The sequence below is a fragment of the Misgurnus anguillicaudatus genome, chromosome 21, assembly GCF_027580225.2.
Source record: "Misgurnus anguillicaudatus chromosome 21, ASM2758022v2, whole genome shotgun sequence".
Classification (NCBI taxonomy): Eukaryota; Metazoa; Chordata; class Actinopteri; order Cypriniformes; family Cobitidae; genus Misgurnus; species Misgurnus anguillicaudatus.
This window is the reverse complement of record NC_073357.2, coordinates 60575001-60594422: the sequence shown is the minus strand read 5'-3', so window position 1 is coordinate 60594422 and position 19422 is coordinate 60575001. Positions and strand designations below refer to the sequence as shown.

At 38.4% G+C, this 19422-nt stretch overlaps 1 protein-coding gene across 2 annotated transcripts; it reads left to right on the top strand.

Annotated features, from left to right (window-relative positions):
- Positions 1-1701: 1701 nt before the first annotated feature.
- adcyap1a (adenylate cyclase activating polypeptide 1a) lies at positions 1702-5710 on the top strand. Of its 2 annotated transcripts, none has more exons than XM_073859573.1 (7): positions 1702-2000; positions 2297-2392; positions 2753-2884; positions 3000-3104; positions 3862-3996; positions 4481-4601; positions 5291-5710. In XM_073859573.1, the coding sequence occupies exons 2-7, from the start codon at positions 2298-2300 to the stop codon at positions 5297-5299; spliced, it is 597 nt and encodes a 198-aa protein (XP_073715674.1). In that variant the 5' UTR covers positions 1702-2000; position 2297; the 3' UTR covers positions 5300-5710. The 2 variants fall into 2 exon arrangements, with proteins under 2 accessions (XP_073715674.1, XP_055073297.1); XM_055217322.2 differs by having other exon boundaries at positions 1703-2004.
- The last annotated feature ends 13712 nt before the right edge of the window (positions 5711-19422 follow it).

The following is a 19422-nucleotide window of genomic DNA, read 5'->3' as shown; positions in this document are numbered from 1 at the left end:
ATGACTCTACCTGACTCAATAAACACCTTAATTATGAGCGGTATATATCTGTGTGTGTGTTTACAGCTCAGCACAGAGCGCTGTGGAGATTTTTGACATCATTAAATTAATCTTCCTTGTTTTAGTGTCTCTCTTGGGGGATTTCTCCACAGTTTGCTGAACCCAGTTATAAATAGAAATAGTTTTTTCTCTTCCCTTGCACCTGCTGTTACAAAGGGGAGTCTGGGATTGTTGGAACAAGTTTTATTATCAGGTCTCGGTCTTCCTTACCCTCTATAAAGAAGACTAAAAAAGACTTCATTGCAAACATTCAACTGCTATATTGACTGCATTTTATTTTAAGATGTGAAAGAAAACCTTTTCATGAGCTATAGTTTTGTCATACTGCCCTGATGTTTTGAATAAATGTTTCAAAAATTATTGTTTTGTTGACTTTTAAGGTTAGCAAGTGTCAGTATCTAACACGTTATGACAGGTGCAACTAGTCTAAATATAGATTGCATTGCATATTTTTACATTCTTATCACACTGAATTACAGAGAAACAAACAAACAAAAAAAAACTTCTGCACATTTACTCAAGTATAACCTACACACAAAGAAACCTCTAATATACTCAATATAAAAATATACTAAAAGCTAAATAAAATAAGATTTTATATATTTTTTAAACTGCATTAATAGTCAAATAGCCAAATTTAAAAAAGTGAAATTATGTATTTTTTGTGTATTTGCAGTTTAAACTGTCCCCAGGTTTTTCTCCTTGACCTTTTCCATTCAAATAAATACTGTGAATGATATGTCATATGTAATCATCTTTTAATGGTAATAATGCAAGTTCATTATATAAATATTTTTTTGGTTTCTAAAAGTAACTAAACATCTAAAAAGTGTTGCAACCATCTCCAGTCTCCCTTATAAATACATGTATGAAAATATTCTTGTATTAATTAATTTATTTTTAAATATAGAGTACGGCTAATAAAAGAAATAGTTTTTAGACAATCATTAATCAAAATAATGTTTTTTTTTTACTACTTTTGCGTTTTCCTTTCTTAAACACTCGGTGGCGCACGCCATCTTATTGCTGTAAACTGAACATTTTAATATATGGGGTAGTGCGTCACGTCACAGTTCACACACAGCATTGGAGTTTTGGGGCAGTCAGTTCGTCAGATGACGTCAAAGCGCGCGCCTCTGATGCGCAGCGTGATTCATTCATTCAGTAAAGTTTACATGCACGCGCCCAGAAATCAAGAACATTTCAATTCACTTAAGCTTTTTCATTTTCCTTAAATGCCTTATTTTATTTATCACTTATTTATTTTGCACATGAATGTGTGAACATCCTTTGAAGTGTAATATACTGATGAAACATTTTTATTTCTTTCTTAGTTTAAATAATTTTGCACATTAAATATCCTGTCAATCATCTGATAATGAATAGATTTTTGCTCTATTTTCAAATACATACGTATGTATTTATTATATCTTAAATTGAGCTATTTAAAGAATGAATTATGGCTAATAAATATAAATATCCGAAGAGATGACCACAACTGACATCACGCGCACTGGCAAATATTTGTATTCACCAGAGATTTCCTTTTTCCTTGAGTCCAAAAATAAACTTTATGACTTGAGGCAGGAAAAGTACAGGATTTCTCCACAGTAAGGACTGATGACGTCGACATGATCCACAGCGCGTGTAGTGAAAAGGGCCAGAGGACAACAAGCGCTCCAAACGTGCGAGATGGAGACCAAAAATTGCGCGTCTTCTATCAGATCCGTTCACAATATAGAGCTCTGAAAAATATATATTTACGTTTTATGCTGAATACAGATAACAAATCGACGCAGAGGAAAGTTTAAGAGCAGGCTGAGAGAAAGAGAGTGTGTGAGAGAGACAGAGAGAGAGAGAGACACAGAGAGAGAGGCTGAGATTGTATCTCGTTCTTCTGGTTGCAGTTTCCGCTGGACCGCACGCATCCGTGCGCTGCTGTAGGTAGGCTATGTGATGCTCTTTGGACTTCTAAAAGAAAATACATTTTTGTGCTTTTAACAGTGTGAAAAATAGAAGGTGTACTTTTTTAAGAAACATAACAATTGTGCAAACTCTTACTTACTTCACATGATCTCAGAAACACCTGCTTGTGGAATTCTAATATAACAGTAGAGAGGAATATGTTTCTCAATTGAAAAAGAAACAACTCCAGATACAATAATAGGTGATCTCAACTCAATGATGACTTTCCAACAAGTATATAGTCTACTAATCTATGCATTTTTTCCTTCAGAATGATGACAAGCAGCAAAACGACTCTTGCTTTCTTCATCTATGGACTCCTCGTGCACTGTAGTGTATGTTCTCCTCTCAGCTACCCGAGCGTCAGGTAAAATCTCGTCTCTCTTTCACACGCATTTTTTGTCCTTACCTTATAAAATATTTGTAAAAACTAACCTGCACCTGCTTTGCATAGGACCACCATTCATTATTCGTTTTGTATTTAATGTTTGATTTCGAGCAAAGCTAACTTTATTTTCAGAAGAAACATAAATACGCTTTAAAAATAAAAGTTCCTAAAGGGTTATTTGCTGGGCTGTATGGCTCCATAAAGAACCTTTAACACCCACATAAACTTTCTATTGCACAAAATTCTTTGTCGCGCAAAAAAGGAACTTGTTTTATATACATGTTTTACACCTGTGGAAATGCAGGCTGATTGAAGAAATAATTCAGTGTTTTGTTTCAGGATGGAGACGGCGGGATTCGAGGACGCCAACTCGTTACCAGATTTAACGTTTGAAAGTGATCAGATTGCTTTTGCAAGCTCTCCATCAGTCACTGGAGACACATTCACGTTATATTATCCTCCTTCGAACAGGTGAATACTAGAAGTCTCATTAACAAAATGGGACCTCATAAGAGTTTGATTGCGCTTTTAAGATGTTTGCGAAATAACGAACATAATTATTACTTTTTTGGCATTTGTTACACAGAATGGAAAGGCACGCTGACGGGATGTTTAATAAAGCGTACAGGAAAGCGCTCGGTCAGTTATCAGCGAGGAAATACCTGCATACACTGATGGCCAAACGCGTGGGGTAAGAACAACACCATCATCTACAGTTTCATTATCTAAGCAGCATCACTTCCAATTCTTTGTCCGGCTACATGATCGTGCTGTGCGTTTTACCAAAATGCGTTTATCTATTACCCGTTTATCTTCTTCAAAACGCGATGTCTTTTTGACGCATGTGTGCAAAGACCGAAAATGCGCAAAAGTAATGCAAGAACGCACCTTATATTATTATTTTTCTTAAAAGTAACTTTTCAGGGGGGAAGGCTATTCCGAAAAGCTGGTTATGTGACATACCTGGGTATGTTTGAAATTGAAATTGTCTTTATGTATTCTCTGTGTGCGCGCATTAACTCTCGGTTCACAGTAGGAGGCTGCCTGAACTATGTGGTGTTTTGGAACCGACATAGGGTTTTGCTAATTTTAACCACGCTTTCTGGGATACACCCATGGTGCGATGCGTACCCAAACTAGACTACAGGGCGCGTAATTGCATTCAGTCTGATTCTTACCTGGTAACCTGTTGTTACCTGTTTAACTTGACCCATGATCTCCAAAGCGCGTCCATCCGACGCATGTGTACAAAGACCGAAAAATGCGCAAAACTAATGCGCAACGCACTTTGCGTAGACGGCACACTTTCCACAGATATTGCTGATATAACCCACTTCTTTTTTTTACACAAACGTCACTTTTTATCAAGTACAGTCAGTTTTTAAGTGTTAAGTGGTCGTGATTTGTAATGCCAGACGCTTGTGTTTGTCTTTCTTCCGCGCACGCAGGGGAGGAAACACGATAGAGGAGGACAACGAGCCGCTGTCCAAACGCCACTCGGACGGGGTTTTCACGGACAGCTACAGCCGCTATCGGAAGCAAATGGCAGTAAAGAAGTATCTGTCCGCAGTCCTGGGCCAAAGGTATAGACAGAGATATAGAGGCAAAGGACGGCGGCTTGCCTGTTTGTAGCGCTTATAAAATAACCCCCTATCATAATAATAACCCCCCTGTATGTACAGCACCTGCTGCAGAACAAATCAGTCAGATCAAATCGCACCTGTGTCTTTTAAACATGTATTTATGTATGATGAAGACATTAAAATGAATATTTTGATAATGATATTGTTTTTCTTTTGTACTGAAGCACCTGAACAATACAATACAGTCTGCTTTGTGGACCATGCAGTCCACAGTTTAGTTTGACCAAACGATACTTACCTGTTTGTTTGTTTGCTTGCTTGCTTGCTTATTTATTTTAATAAAGGAATTGATTGTACCCGGTAGGCTTCGATACCTTCTCTTTTAAAAACACATCAGTCTAAATAAATAGATGGAAAGAAATTGAATGTTACTCTCATTCCTCAACTCTTGAAATTAAGAGTGTAGTGTTTTTATTTACAACAGCCCTGAAGACTTAGATTTGCACCAATTTCTACAAGACATAGACTTTGGTGCGCTCCCGGATGGGGATGACATTGAGGCATTTTTGTTGGATTGGCTGAAGCAGTTCCCTTCTGAATTCTCGGTGAGTTTACACGGCTCCGAGGGACTCTCGATCTTCCCACTGTCATCTTACAAGCCCCTTTATACGTTGATCTCTCTTGCACAAACCTTCACTATTTTCATATCTCCTAAAAAATCTCAGCCCTACACTGTTAATGTGTGAATTTCTGTTTTCTCAAACTCTGTGCTGATGACGATGAACACATCTCGTCTGATTGAAACACTACTGAGCATGCACCTTTTCCTACTTCTCAAATCTCAAGTTCATGTCTGTGAATGTGTGTGTTATGTTTATCAGAACTTATTAAAATCGTTCGGCACAAATCCATATGGCATTTAACCTGTTTCTATCTAATATTTCTTTTAATTAGCTTTTCTCCTGTTGTAGGAAGTATAGATTTTCTTTTCTAAGAAAATTCTTTTCATAATAATCCTGCTTGTTTTTGACCATACAGCTGTTAATATACCACTATCATGACATTCATTAATGTTCATAAAACATGTTCAGATGTATGACTGTTATAATCCATAATTAGTCTATTAAAAGTGGTGCACATAACTAGGCTTTAAAAAGAGAGAAGTGTTTGATAAATGACTTATAAGCGTAGTGAAAGCATGCTTAAAACGTACAAGATATATATGCATTTTGTGGTGTGTGCGAGTGTTAAAGGGTTGTGAAATCAATGTGTTTAATTCTGCATTCTCCTGCAGGCTTTGTGACCCAGGAGGACGGCTTGGGTGCCTTTTCCTCATCTTTAAAATGGCCACCAAATTCAGATGGTACATTAGTGGCCCTTCAATGCTGCAATCACCTGCTCACACGTCTCCTATTTCATTGAATCATTAGCGTTGCATATCTTTGCTGCCCCTGTTATTTGAAATCGACTCCCTGCATCATTTTCTGTGTTCTGGTTATCTGTATAGCATTCATTAAAGATGCTCGCCTTTGAAATTCATGTTGTGTGTAGAGACTGACAGTGCCCAAAGCCTTACTTAACCCTTGAGATAAATCTTTAGATGAATAAATCTGTGTCTTGTGTCAATCATTAATACAATAACGTACTGCACATAAATGTCAAAAAAACACAGTGTTGTAAGATTTGTATGAATAAATTTTTGTAAACAACACAATTTTGTCTAATTTTTGAAATTGTACTCAGTCACGAAGAAAACAATATGCCAAATGACAAATAAATGAAAAATAGTCCCAAAGTTACAAGAAACTTGATCAAATAGAGCTGCAAGTAATATATTCACACAGATTTTGTGCTCAATAGGGAGGAGACAGCAATGCCAAAGTCATTGGTTCAATTCTCAGAAAATCCATGAATTAATAAAATGAACTAATACCTCAAATGTTCAAGTCACTTTGGGTAAAAGTGCACATTAAATAAATGCAAATAAAGGTAGTTATATATATATATAAATAAATGAGAACTGTAGAAAAGATTACTATATAAAAAATTATACTTTGAAAAAAAGATAATACATTTTAATCACACATCATTTGGTAAACCCTTGTTATTCATCCTTAATGTAAACATAAATGATGAATAAATACATAAACACACACTCTTTGAAAAAAAGTACAAGTGTTGTACCTTTATGTCACTGGGACGGGACCTTTAAAAAACTTCTCTTTAGAGGGGTGTGAATTCAAAATATGTGTTTGGTGTGTCGTTTGTGTTGCTTGTCATCTCAAGATATGTTTTTGTTGCATCATGTGAACCATGTGCATCCAACCCAATATCACGCAAATACGTGACTATTTCACGTATGGACCAACGTGAAAATATCACGTTTTGCCGCGTTTGAACGTGAGCATGTCACGTTTTCTGTTTGTGTCACTTTAACGTATTGGTTACTCAACTTTTTTGTCCTAATTTCAAACTCTAACCCCAACGTCAGGCGACAATTGGTTAAAGTTTAGAAAATATAAAAGAATAAGTATTGTATCTTTTTTTTATAAAGCAATACTTAAAGTGACAAATACTTAAGTGACATATAACACAAGCACCAAATCTAACCCTAAACCAAAGCGAAAATGGTTTGAAAATAGGACAAAAAAGTTGAGTAACCAAAACGTGAAAGTGACACAAACAGAAAACGTGACATGCTCACGTTCAAACGCGGCAAAACATACGTGAAATAGTCACGTATTGGCGTGATATAGGGTTGGTGCATCAAGCATCATGTCAAAATACATGCTTGCCCCACACGTCAAAACGGTTTATGATAAAAGAGACGCTCACGTTCACAAAATACTCGCAAGATACTAACTTAACACTAAACCCATGAAATTAAAAAAGGATGAAAGGCGAGCGTTTCTTTTATCATAAACACCACTGAAGTGTCGGCAGCAAGCTTTTATTTCGACATGACGGGCTTTGCATCGTGCAACCTCAAAAAAGAAAGCACTAGGCGGCCGCCACTGGGTCCTATTGTGTAACATTTAGGTACAGATATGTACCTTTAAGGTACCAGTATGTACCTTAGAAGAAACAATATATACCTTTTAGGTACAAAAGTGTACTTTTTGAACAGGTACCGCCACAGCGACAACTTGTGACAACTTCATGTATCTTTAATTCTGAGAGTGCAGCCTGTCTGTCTATATCTATCTGTCTGTCTGTAATGAAGTGAAATATCAGCGAGTATTGTCAAGAGAGGTGTGTGTGTGTAATCTGATATCAAGCTGTGACTGTGACAGAGACACCAGGACAAGAGGAACCCTTTAAGTGTCCGTCAGAAGAGATCAGAGCTAATAACCTCACACCTGACCCCTACATCACTGAAGCATAGCAGGAGAAAACACTGACCTTTATTAACACACACACACACACACACACACACACACACACACACACACACACACACACACACACACACACACACACACACACACACACACACACACACACACACACACACATTATGGTAAACAGTATTCAGACTAAATAGTCAATTGCTTTGATGTGTCAAGTGCTGCAGGTTTGCTGTCGAGGTCAATACGACGTTTATGTGCACCAATATAATAATTGCTACAAACTTTGTAACAGATTGATATTCATGCCGGAAAGCACAAAGTTTTAATTTCATTGCATTTATTTAGACCAGAATGTAGAAATGATGCTAAATAAAATCCCTCTCAAGTTCTGCCTGTACATCCGAAGCATACGCACACAAGTACTGACCTCACTCAATACGTGACTTGAATAAATTAAGCAAACACTTCTAAACAGATTATTGTGAATGATATTGAATCTCATTTTCCTACACTTTACACTCATATCAGATCAGACTGACCTAAAGTATCTTCAGACTGCGCTTGTGTGCTAAAATTTAAATAAAACTTTGTGTACTGTATGAAACTGAGTCATTACCACACAGCTATCACATTAAAATACTAAAAAATAAATAAAGCTGGCACCACAAAACCCCATGGACTTCCTCAGATTGACTGTCTGTCTGTTGTGCCAACGTGCATGGCCACAAACATTGATCATTCAAGTCAATAAACAAGCTTGGACACAAATATTCAGACATCACAAACATGATAAATAGCCCTCGTACACTCTCAGAAATAAAGGTACAAAAGTTGTCACTGGGACAGTACCCTTTCAAAAAGGTACACATTTGTACCCAAAGAGTGCATATTAGTACTTTGGACTGCCAAAATGTACCTTTAAAGGTACATATTTGTACCTAAATGGTACATAGTAGGACCTTTTTTAAAGGGTACTGCCCCAGTGACAGCTTCGTACCTTTATTTTTGACAGTGTATCTGTAGACCAAAGAAAATTAAAAAAATGTAATATTTGTGCTTTATGAAATGATGACACTGTTTTTAAATTCTGATTTAATTTAGCAGACATTTTACATTGTTTTATGTAATAAAGCATCATATAATTATAATCCTCTAATTAAAATATTAAAAATTAATTAAGCCAAAGCAAGTCTAGAGGATTTATCAAGTTGTAGACCAATGTGAAAAGTCCATCTCTCATTGAAACAAAGCAGTCATCACCTTGTGCTGTGATAAATACTAACTAAAACATTTGCACTTTGACAGACCATTACAAACATTACACATGATTTGTTTATGAATAGAAACTAAATTAATTTAAATATTTTCAGGTGTTTTATCACTTTAAATGGGACTTTTTCCATGTTTAAGTGCTAACTTAGAACCTAACCTATTAAGAAAATGTGAAAAAGATCAACCCAGTAAGTTAGTTTTGATAACTCATGTTTTGGTCAACCAAAAAAATAGGTCATTGAAATCTGGCTCCCCTTGTGATGTCAGAAGGGGATCTTATTATAATAATACTGCCCCTTAATCTGCGCTATCCAACCACAGCACTGTCATTTAGTGAAGAGATCAGCTCATTTGCATTTTAAAGGACACACCCAAAAACAGCACATTTTTGCCCACACCTACAAAATGGTAATTTTAACATCTTATAATAAATTATTTATGGGGTATTTTGATTTAGAACTTCACTTATGTACAACAAAGATTTTTTGACATCTAAAAAAAGCCTTTTATTTAATGTCACAACTTTAGTAGTTTTCTTCTCTGAACATCACTGTTGCAGGACCTCTGTCGCTAAAGGTTTCTCTTCATCTCTCCCCATCTCTCTCGATTTCAGTTTCAATTTAAGTATGCAAAGCACTTGCAGCTGGGAATACAAATAGTGCAAATACATGTAAAAATAAAACAAGGTATATAGTGCAAAATGAAAAGTGAGATAAAAATAAAAGAATAAGAAGATGTCAGGCGAACTATAATTTATTATCTCTCTCATCCTCTTTGTCTTCCTCTCTTCTGCCATTATCTCATCTCTTCTAATCACCAGTTTAATGAGGATTTTAATATTTAATGTCCACAGTCAGTCAGTGTGTTTGTGGGTGCTGGTGGGTCTTGAGCACTACACTATAATATTAGGTACAAGTGTAAATGTATGAGATGTCACTCGCGGTCAAACTCTTCACTTTGTATTTTAAAGGTTGTAATCGAGCTGTTTTGGGTTTACGAGAGCACTTCATTCAGACCTGCGGTGTTCACATCTCTTTAATGACAGTTATGTGGTGTTACTTCACTTTGTGTTGGTCAGGCCGAACCAATCAGTGTTATTTATTCATATCGGCTAATGCACTTTATTTGATCACATCACAGAGATCTGCCTGATATCAATTTAAGCACTAATCCTATTTAATGTGTTTAAATAATTATTTTTAAGTGTCTATAGCAGGGGTGGCGAACATCGGTCCTTGAGAGCCGCAGTCCTGCAGAGTTTAGCTCCAACCCTGTTTAAACCTCACCTGTTTGTAGCTTTCTATCAGGTGTGTTTGATTAGAGCTGGATCTAAACTCTGCAGGACCGACGTTCCCCATCTCAGGTCTATAGTAAGACAAAAAACATAAGCACCCATTTAAAGTCACAGAAGTCATTTAGGCGGTGGACAACGTGTGTCAAAGAAATTTAATGTAACAGACTTCAATGTTTATAGTTTAGAATTTTGTTTTTGTAAGCTTGCAACAGTCTGTCTGCACATGAAAGTCATCAACATTTGTTATTTAAACAAGCAGAATTTTATCATTTTATTTAAGTACACATTGGAAAACTGTGTTAACAAACTTTCATTAAAGTGTTTATATTATAAATATACAGTCGTGAAAAATTAAGAGACCACAGCAGTTTTGCTTTTCCATGTATTGGGGTGATTCCAGTCCAGTGTATGTTGAGTTTCAATAAAAGCACTCCTCAGGAAGATAAAGTCATCCAACAGCAATGTAAAACATTGACCACGTTAAAGGTGTGATTAAAAATCAGGGTTATTTTTGACCTGATCCTAAAACATTACATATTAATACATATTAATAACATAATAATAATAATATGTTTATTTTCTATAGCGCCTTTTCCGTGCTTAAGAATGCTTAAAGACATTTGTAATAGAGCAAACAATTTACAATTAAAGAGAACACAGAAATGGGCAGTAGACATTTGTTTGCAGTTGCATATTGCAAACTTTCAAATATAATAATAATAATAATAATAATAATAATAATAATAATAATAATAATAATACTTGCTTCAATAAATGCAGATAAAAAAATTACACTGGAAGTTTGGCAGAAATGTTATGGGTAGTTGAAAAAATGAAACAAATATGATAATTTTACTTAAACCTAAACATATAAACAGACAATAATTTTGTAGTGGTCTCTTAATGTTTTTTAGCATACCTGTCAAGTTTTGGATTTGAAAAAAAGGGACATTTTCTGGCGCCCACCGCGAGCAGTCCTACCAACCCAAACAAGCTCCAGTATTCCTTACATTTTAAGACTGGTGCTATAGCCTAAATGACAACACAAAATTGTATATATAAGGGGTGTCAAACTCATTTTACGCTAAGGGCCGGATGGTAAATAACGCCACGATGTGAGGACAGAATATTTTTTTTAAACCATAGTGTGCTGATAAATGTGTTAAAATTAACTAAACAAACTAATTTATTAGCAAGAAAACTAGTGAAACACACAGCTCTGTGAAAACTACATTTCATAAGTCACACTCATACTGTACACACAAATTTGCATCTGTACAAAACCCACTGGCATTAGGTTGGAATTAACTTCTTTTGCATTATACCTTAATGGCAAAATTATTTATAAACCATTCACTTTTCTTTGTAATGAGAATTGAGAAAATTAAAATGCTAGATGGGGCAGTGGCCCAAACCAAAAAGGGCACTAAGGGGGGTGGTACTATTAGTATGGTTTTAATAAAGTATTATAAATATATGATGTGTTACTATATATTACTAGACAAGTGATTATAATGGGAAATATAATTAATAACAAGAATTAAAGTGTGACAATAAATATTCTATATGATTTACCTGCTGGCTTGATAAAGCTTTGAATCCATGTTTGCAATGTTGAACTGCCTATCAGCCTCCCTTTCCGTTCTCTGTATTTATTTTGTGAAGGCATTGGTGTTTTTTGATTTTTTTGTATACAAAGTGTGCCAACAACAGCAAATGTAGTGTTTAGATTAACTTAGATCTGATTACTTTCTAATCACTTTTTAGAACACCGACAGCAAATCATTACCGGAAGAAATACTTCCAAATGAGTAATTCTGCGGTTTAACAACAGTATAATGTAATAAATCTATCTGTTAATGCAACGAACTTCAGAAACTGTCGTCTTCGCTCTTCAGGCAGAGAGTGGACACAGAGATGCTGCGGAGCGGGCGGGAAAACACGAAGTGGATTGGCGGAATCTGTGGATCTTTTGCGTGAGGCTAGTGACAGAGCTCAGATTGGGAATGTTTTTTATTACTCCGCCCGGGCATTATTATTTTTGTAATAACGGAGGTTAAAATACGGGAGATTTACGGGTAAATACTTATACGGGAGGACGGCGGGAAAGGAGGGTAAAAAAAGGGACTTTCCCGGCCAAAATGGGATACTTGACAGGTATGTTTTTTAGTGACTGTATTTGTATAGTTATTTTTTACTTTGATTAATTTAATAAATATAATTGGGTCATTTTACAAAAAAGGTGGAAATGCTTGTCCCTTGCTTTTGCAGACCCCTTAATCATTTAATTTGACCCAATAATCCCATAATGCTATATATTAAATTAATATAGACTGTCCTTAACATGATGAGAGAGTTTATTTATGTTATTTTCTTTTTTCCCCTTTTTTAAACTTTCAAATGTCTGGTCCTGAAAATTGCCCTGTCTCTTTGATCATACATGGAAGTTGAACTGTCTACTTCTTATTTAAAACCATGTTTTTTATAAAACAAATCTAATTTACCTTTAACCCTGTATGAATTTACTACAACACTGAAATGGTAAAAAATACACTACTAATATGAATAATATCAAATAAATATTTGTCCCCCAAATGAATGTCTTTGGTGTTACCCTACCCAAAGCACTTTTATTTTGAAACAATGCATCAGCTCTTTGAAGTTTTTCTTGGGTCAAGAGGTCAGTGGAAGAAGTGCAGTGGAGGAAGGCAAAAGGTTTGTGAGATGTCTTACCTTATTTGTCTAAAATATCATGATATATCTAAGAATTTTGAGATAAGGTTTTTTGGATGTCATTAGTGTTACTCTATTTATAGCTGGGAGTGTTTAGATCTTTACATAAAAATAAATTATACTGAATAAGTATGTGATTGTTACATCTCTGATGAAATAGCACATGGCTAATGGCAGCCATTTTGTTAAAATGTTTGTTTTTTTTGTCATTGGTGTTACCATCATTGGTGTTACCGTCTTCTCTAAAGAATACGTCCTAAGCACTATTCCTTTAACTGATCAACATAAAAGCATACAAACAAAACAAGATTGAAAAATGTTAAAGTTTATAAGTTTTATCATATTCATTATCTATTATTATATTGTAGTGAATGTGAAAGACATAATTCACCTTTGTTATTAACAGTAGTTCTGTATAACTGTTCAGGGATCGCGTTCCCTTTAAATGTTTAGAATGCGTGATGACGCATGACACTGATGAGCGCTTTTTGGAGTTCCTTCTGTTGTTTACCGTTGCAAATAAATGACACACGCATTCGTGTGCTCAAAGTGAGAAGTTGTCTCTTGCAAATTCCACACTGGTGACCCCGATATTAGTCTGCTGGACGTATCCAGAGACACGACGCGATCATGACCACGAACGCTGTCACCCTCAAACTCCCCGAATTCTGGGAATCGTCAGCATCGGCATGGTTCGCTCAGACTGAAGCGCAGTTCGCGTTGCGTGAGATCACCGCGGATACAACAAAATATTACTACGTTGTCAGCTCTCGGAAATTCAACAGCATCCAGGGTGGTGAGCCTTCTTACAAATCCTCCCGAAAATGAGAAGTAACAGCACTTAAAACCCACCTGTTGAAAACGTTTGAACTGTCAGACGCTGAGAGAGCCAGCAGGCTTTTCTCACTTCAAGGACTGGGTGACAGCAAACCGTCCGAGCTCATGGACCGTATGCTGGATCTTTTGGGCGAACACAAACCCGATTTTCTTTTCATCCAGCTTTTCCTGCACCAGCTACCTTCCCAAGTAAGAGCTGCTTTAGCCAACACCGCAATCACTGACTGTCGTAAACTAGCTGACGAGGCTGATAAATTTTTTCTGGCGAGTCAGGGACATTGTGCGTCCGCGCTTTTTCCCGCGCATATCACTTCAGTGACATGGGACAACTCCACATTCATTGCTGCGTCCACTTCTCGTCGGCAGCAGTTTTCTGGCACCCAACAGCCATCAGGATTTTGTTTCTATCATGCAAAGTTTGGAACCAAGGCCAACAAATGCCGTCCACCATGCAGTTTCAGTGTTTCGGGAAATGCCGGGGCCGGCGCTCAGTAGTGGACATGAGTGTCGGCTGAGTAGGCAGGCTGCTTTTCATCCGCGATAGCATCTCCGGACGCCGTTTTCTGTGCGACACGGGAGCACAAAGGAGCGTTCTGCCTGCATCCCGTTTGGACATGGTGACCGACAGCCACGGCCCCCCTATGGAAGCTGCCAATGGCAGAATTTCGAATGTCGAATTGTGAGAACAGCAGTTCGGTTGGGACTTTGTTACCGCAAAGGTTGCTTTTCCCCTCCTCGGCGCTGATTTTTTGTGTGCACATGGACTGTTGGTGGATGTTAAGAACCGCCGTCTGATTGATGCCGGCACGTTTTGTTCTTATACGTGCACGCTCAGTGAGGCAGACCCCATGCGACTGTCTAGCATGCTCTCAGTTTCCGATGAATCCACCGTCTACTGGCCAGTTTCCCAGCCATCACTCGGCCCACTTTCTCTGCATCTACTGTGAAGCATGGTGTGGAGCGCCATCTCGCCACTACAGGTCCACCCGTTATGAATTTCTGCGCATGCCGTTCGGCCTTAAAAATGCTGCCCAATCTTTCCAGCGCCTCATGGACTCTGTTTTGCGGGACCTTCCTTTCCTTTTTGTGTACTTGGATGACATCCTGGTAGCGAGCACGTCCAAGTCTCAGCACCTGGTACACCTCCAAACCCTTTTTGAGCGGCTTAGCCACCATGGACTAATTGTCAACCCTACCAAGTGCCAGTTCGGTCTCTCCACCATTGACTTCCTCGGACACAGAGTCACTAAGGACGGAGCTGTTCCTCTCCCATCAAAGGTGGAGGCAATCGTACATTTCCCGCGCCCACTTACTGTCAAATCCCTGCAGGAGTTCCTCGGCATGGTGAATTTTTATCACCGTTTCATCCCTTGTGCCGCTCAGATTATGGGGCCCTTACATGAGGCCCTGAAAGGTAAACCCAAACACGATGGTGTGATAGCACAGCTGTCAGTCTCTTGGTAGATTTCATTGGTTCTGAGCAGGCGGTCAGACACAACACCTGTTATAATGACACACACCTGAACATGCTCCTTTATTTCCATCATCTTCTTCTCATCTTCAAACAATAATTTTGAGAAAGACAGGACTCTGATTTTCTTGAACTCTTTCTTAGTCTGTAAATACACAGAAAGCCCTAATGATATTTGTACTTACAAAGTCAAGTAATCTTGGCTAAAATTTTGCTTTTTGTATCCATAAGTTAACTATCTTTGTTCATTTAACTTATTGGGTCCTATTTTAACAATCTAAGCGCATGATCTAAAGCGCACAGCCGAAACGGGCGTGTCCGAATCCAAATCAAATGATGGATTTGAATTATTAATGTTTTTATTATAACCTAAAGATGTTATGTGAAAGTTTAAAATAGTGTTTTTTATTTGTCACGTTTTTACCAAAATGAGTCAAAATGGATTAACTCTTCATATATACATATGAACATATATTGAGCAAATACCCAATGATGTGAGTCTGAAGGCTTTGAGAAAGGTTTAGTCTGAGAGGATTTGTGTTGAAGAGATCAAAGGGGTTGAATGCATGTCAACAGCCTCACCTGAGGGTCAAATCCAGATGAAGGCACCAACCAAAGTTTTATTGTTTTACAATGTCTCTCCATAAACAAACTTAAAGTTGACTGTTTAACCTTCTGTCTTACAGGAGACCCATTACTTAATTCAATTGAGGGAACGAGTTTACTTAATCAAATGGGTTCGGTCAACTTATTAGGGTTTTTGCGAGTTCACAAAACTCATTTCATATGAACTAATTTACATTTAAATGTATTTATTTGGCTTTACCCTAAACAACTTAGAAATGAGGGAGCAACATTTTACCTTATGGCCCAACAATAATAGTAGGAATAGTAATGAAGCTTTGGGAAAAGAGAAGGACATACAAGAACAGAGAGGTTTTACTATGAATATTAATTGATTAATTTACAGATGTGTGATACATTTGGTGGCTCCCTTGTGCAGCATTGTGGGTACTGCAGTCCACCATCATACATCAATGCTTTCAAAGGTCTTTTATGAGCTGCAAAAACAATACACACATACACACACACACACACACACACACACACAACAGTTAGTCTGCACAATAATATTTGTGTTATTTTAATGAGGACACATCTCACGGGAATGCTGATATTGATTCAATAAGAGATTTTTAATTGGCACTTTCACAGATCATGTCATCACTACAAACAACAATGATCTTTGAATGAGTTTAAAAACAAGCTGAGGGGATCGTTTTTTTATTAACACTTTCAGTGTCTCTAATCTTCATGTTTAATGAGGTGAAGGGATCAAATAAAAGTGGTGATACTGTTTACAAAAACAGACTAGCTTTTCCAAAAAACAAGTGAGATACTGACACACTGACACTATTTTTTTTGTCATTCTTCATGTACCAAAGAGCCAACAGATGGTAGTGTAGAGCATTGCCTAGCAACAACATCTCAAACTTAACAGTACAACTAGACAGCTCTGTCCAGAGTCAAACAAAGTTCATATTAAGAGATGTACAGAAGACACACGCTCGCCATAAAACACAGATAAACACCGCTGCCATAGGGAAAGAGACAGTGTCTAAAACAAAACTGAAATGAAAATCAGTCGTTGTTCACGTTGACATGAAATTACGCATGCAGATCACTAGTAGACAATGTCCACGGCATGTTACAGTATCAAGTACAGTACAGTATCTTGTCATGTACGTTGTTGGAGAGGTATCAGCAGTGATGGAGGTAAATAGACAGTGACTTTTAGTGCAACCTGGGTTGTTTAATATATCCCTAACTTGGTTCATGTTTGGTTATACCATCACAAATGAAAATGCGTATGAAGAAACCTTTGGAGAGGTGCGCGTCAGGCTACGAAGAGCTATGCACAGCTTATGGCAATGGTCCTACACAGAAGTACAAATCACCCTTTTGTTAAATGAAAGTGTGGATTTTGCATTTTACTTTTGTATATTTCTAAGTTTGATTATACTGTTGGTTAGTGTAATCTACATCAGCGTGTTATATGTTCTGAAAAATAAAAAAAAATAGTTCTATATTTATTTTAAAAGTTAGAAGACAGAGTCTGCATCCTTCGAAGGATCCATCACTATGATATGCATCTATTTAACTATATTTTATTTTAAGTACATCATTTTCTCTTTGCGGGTAACTTTTAGATTAATGTTAAATAAATTATTGTGAGTAAATTTTAAATCATTGTTTAATTAACAATGTTTCTATTTTCCTTTCAAGCATATGCCATATACACACTGTAAATATATACAAACTTACAAATACAAACTTACTTTATCCGAGTGTCACACAGGTCGGAGCGGACCCGAGATAGCTAAGGGTCACGCCCCTTCCTAGTTTCCACCTCGAGGAGGTTCCCAAAGCCACCCCAATGACCAGACAAACAAAGTATACTATGTTTAAAATAAATCTTTATTTAAATATTTAAAAGTGAGGGGAAAGGGGAAAAGGCAAATTAAAACAACTCTTTCTCTTCTTGCTCCCAGGACTGAACTCTGCGTGGACTCCTGTCTAGGGGCTCTCTGCTATCCGTGGCGCCCTCCGCTTCTTCTGGAGGCAGAACAAAGAAAATGCAATAAGTATTTGGTTCAGTGTTTTCTGGCTACTTGCCACTTGTGTTCGTGGAGGTCGTGTCTGAGATGGTGTTCTCTCTTCTCGCCCTTAGGGTTCTCTTCAGGATCGTGTTGGAGCAGGGGTCGAGGATCTGCGTTCCAGGACCTCTCGACCTTCTTCGGAGTTGTACTGCAAGATAGAGGTAAGTGGCACTACAAGGGTAAGTTCTTCGTACACTGGGGCTCTTCGTTCCCTTCACAGGCGTTCTGAAAGCAGAGGTAAGTTACACTTCATAAGCGCAAGTGATACACAGACTGGGGCTTTTTGTTCTCTTCACAGGCGTGCTGAAAGCAGAGGTAAGTTACACTCCATAGGCACAAGTGATACACAGACTAAGGCGTTTCGTTCTCTTCACAGGCGTTCCGAAAGCAGAGGTAAGTTACACTTCATAGGCACAAGTGATACACAGACTGGGGCTTTTCGTTCTCTTCACAGGCGTTCTGAAAGCAGAGGTAAGTTACACTCCATCGGCACAAGTGATACACAGACTGGGGCATTTCGTTCTCTTCACAGACGTTCTGAAAGCAGAGGTAAGTTACACTTCATAGGCACAAGTGATATTGTACCTCACCCAACGCTCCTCCTGGGGGCGGTGGACTTACAGTGCCACGGCAGACAGGGCGTACGGGGCCGAACGCTTCCCTAGCTCTCCCTCTCCTATCTGGTTCCAGGGGTACTGAACAGGGGCGAACTCTTTGAAGGGGCTCCGCACGCAGGTGGTAAGTATGAATAGCTGCACACAACAATGGCCTTCGGCCCAAACAGCAAATACCAATGGGTTACTCACTCTGGTGCACAACGGATTCACCACCGCCCTCTCCCAGGATCAGCGATGGTTAACGTGGTCACACTGAAGATCCTGATTCTTGTTTCCCTTCGCTTTCACTGGTCTGGCCTCAACGTGTTGGTACTCTCACACGGGGTCTCTAGGCTAAGGGCAGCCTCTATCTCTAAAAGCACAGCACTGCACTGCAAGCTTTAGTGTACATACACAAAATAAAGGTCAAGACTCACCCACAGCATCTCACACACACTTCGTGAACTAAGGATATGGCCCGCTCGGTCCCAGGTCTCGTGTGGCTCGTCGGGCGTGGTTTACAGCACAAAGGAAAGGTGTTTAGGGTTTGTTGATGGATCTCCTGTCCATTCCCACTACGCGTCAATCGGCTCGCCAACACTTCGTTCACCAGTGGGGCCGAAGCTGTATAATAACACTCACAACACACTTCAAACAATTCCTCCTTCTCAACGTTTGTATGATACTCCAACCGTTACTCACATGTCAGCACATCAGTAAATCCATACTGTTTATCCTCCTCAACCCAGTTGCGTAGTGCATCGATCTCCTTTTCACCCAGTCACCTTCAATATGAATTTCTCCTAGCTGGAGCTATTTGCAGTCTTCCACTTCTTTCCCCAAGGGAATGGTTTCGTCGCACACCAGCCTATAGAGTAGCCGAACAAAGCACAACAAGCACCACAACAGGCACAACAGAGAAGCCCTTTCCGGTGTAGTGCTCCTTTAACTCTCACAGCTCCGTCCTTTTGCCTCTCTTGGCTGCCGCACTCTTTCCTTTCGCTATAAGCGATCCGCGGATCAACGGCGCCCTCCGGTGTGGTTTTGTCTGCCCTAGGCATAAAGGAGCTCGTGCCCGAAAACAACTCTGTCCCTTTGTGCTTCTTTGAGCCTTTTTATGTGTCTTGTCTTTACTCTCTACCCCAATCATGGGTTGCCACCTAAATTCACCACACCTGTTGCTCGTTTACCCCTAATCTACGTTGCTAGGGAG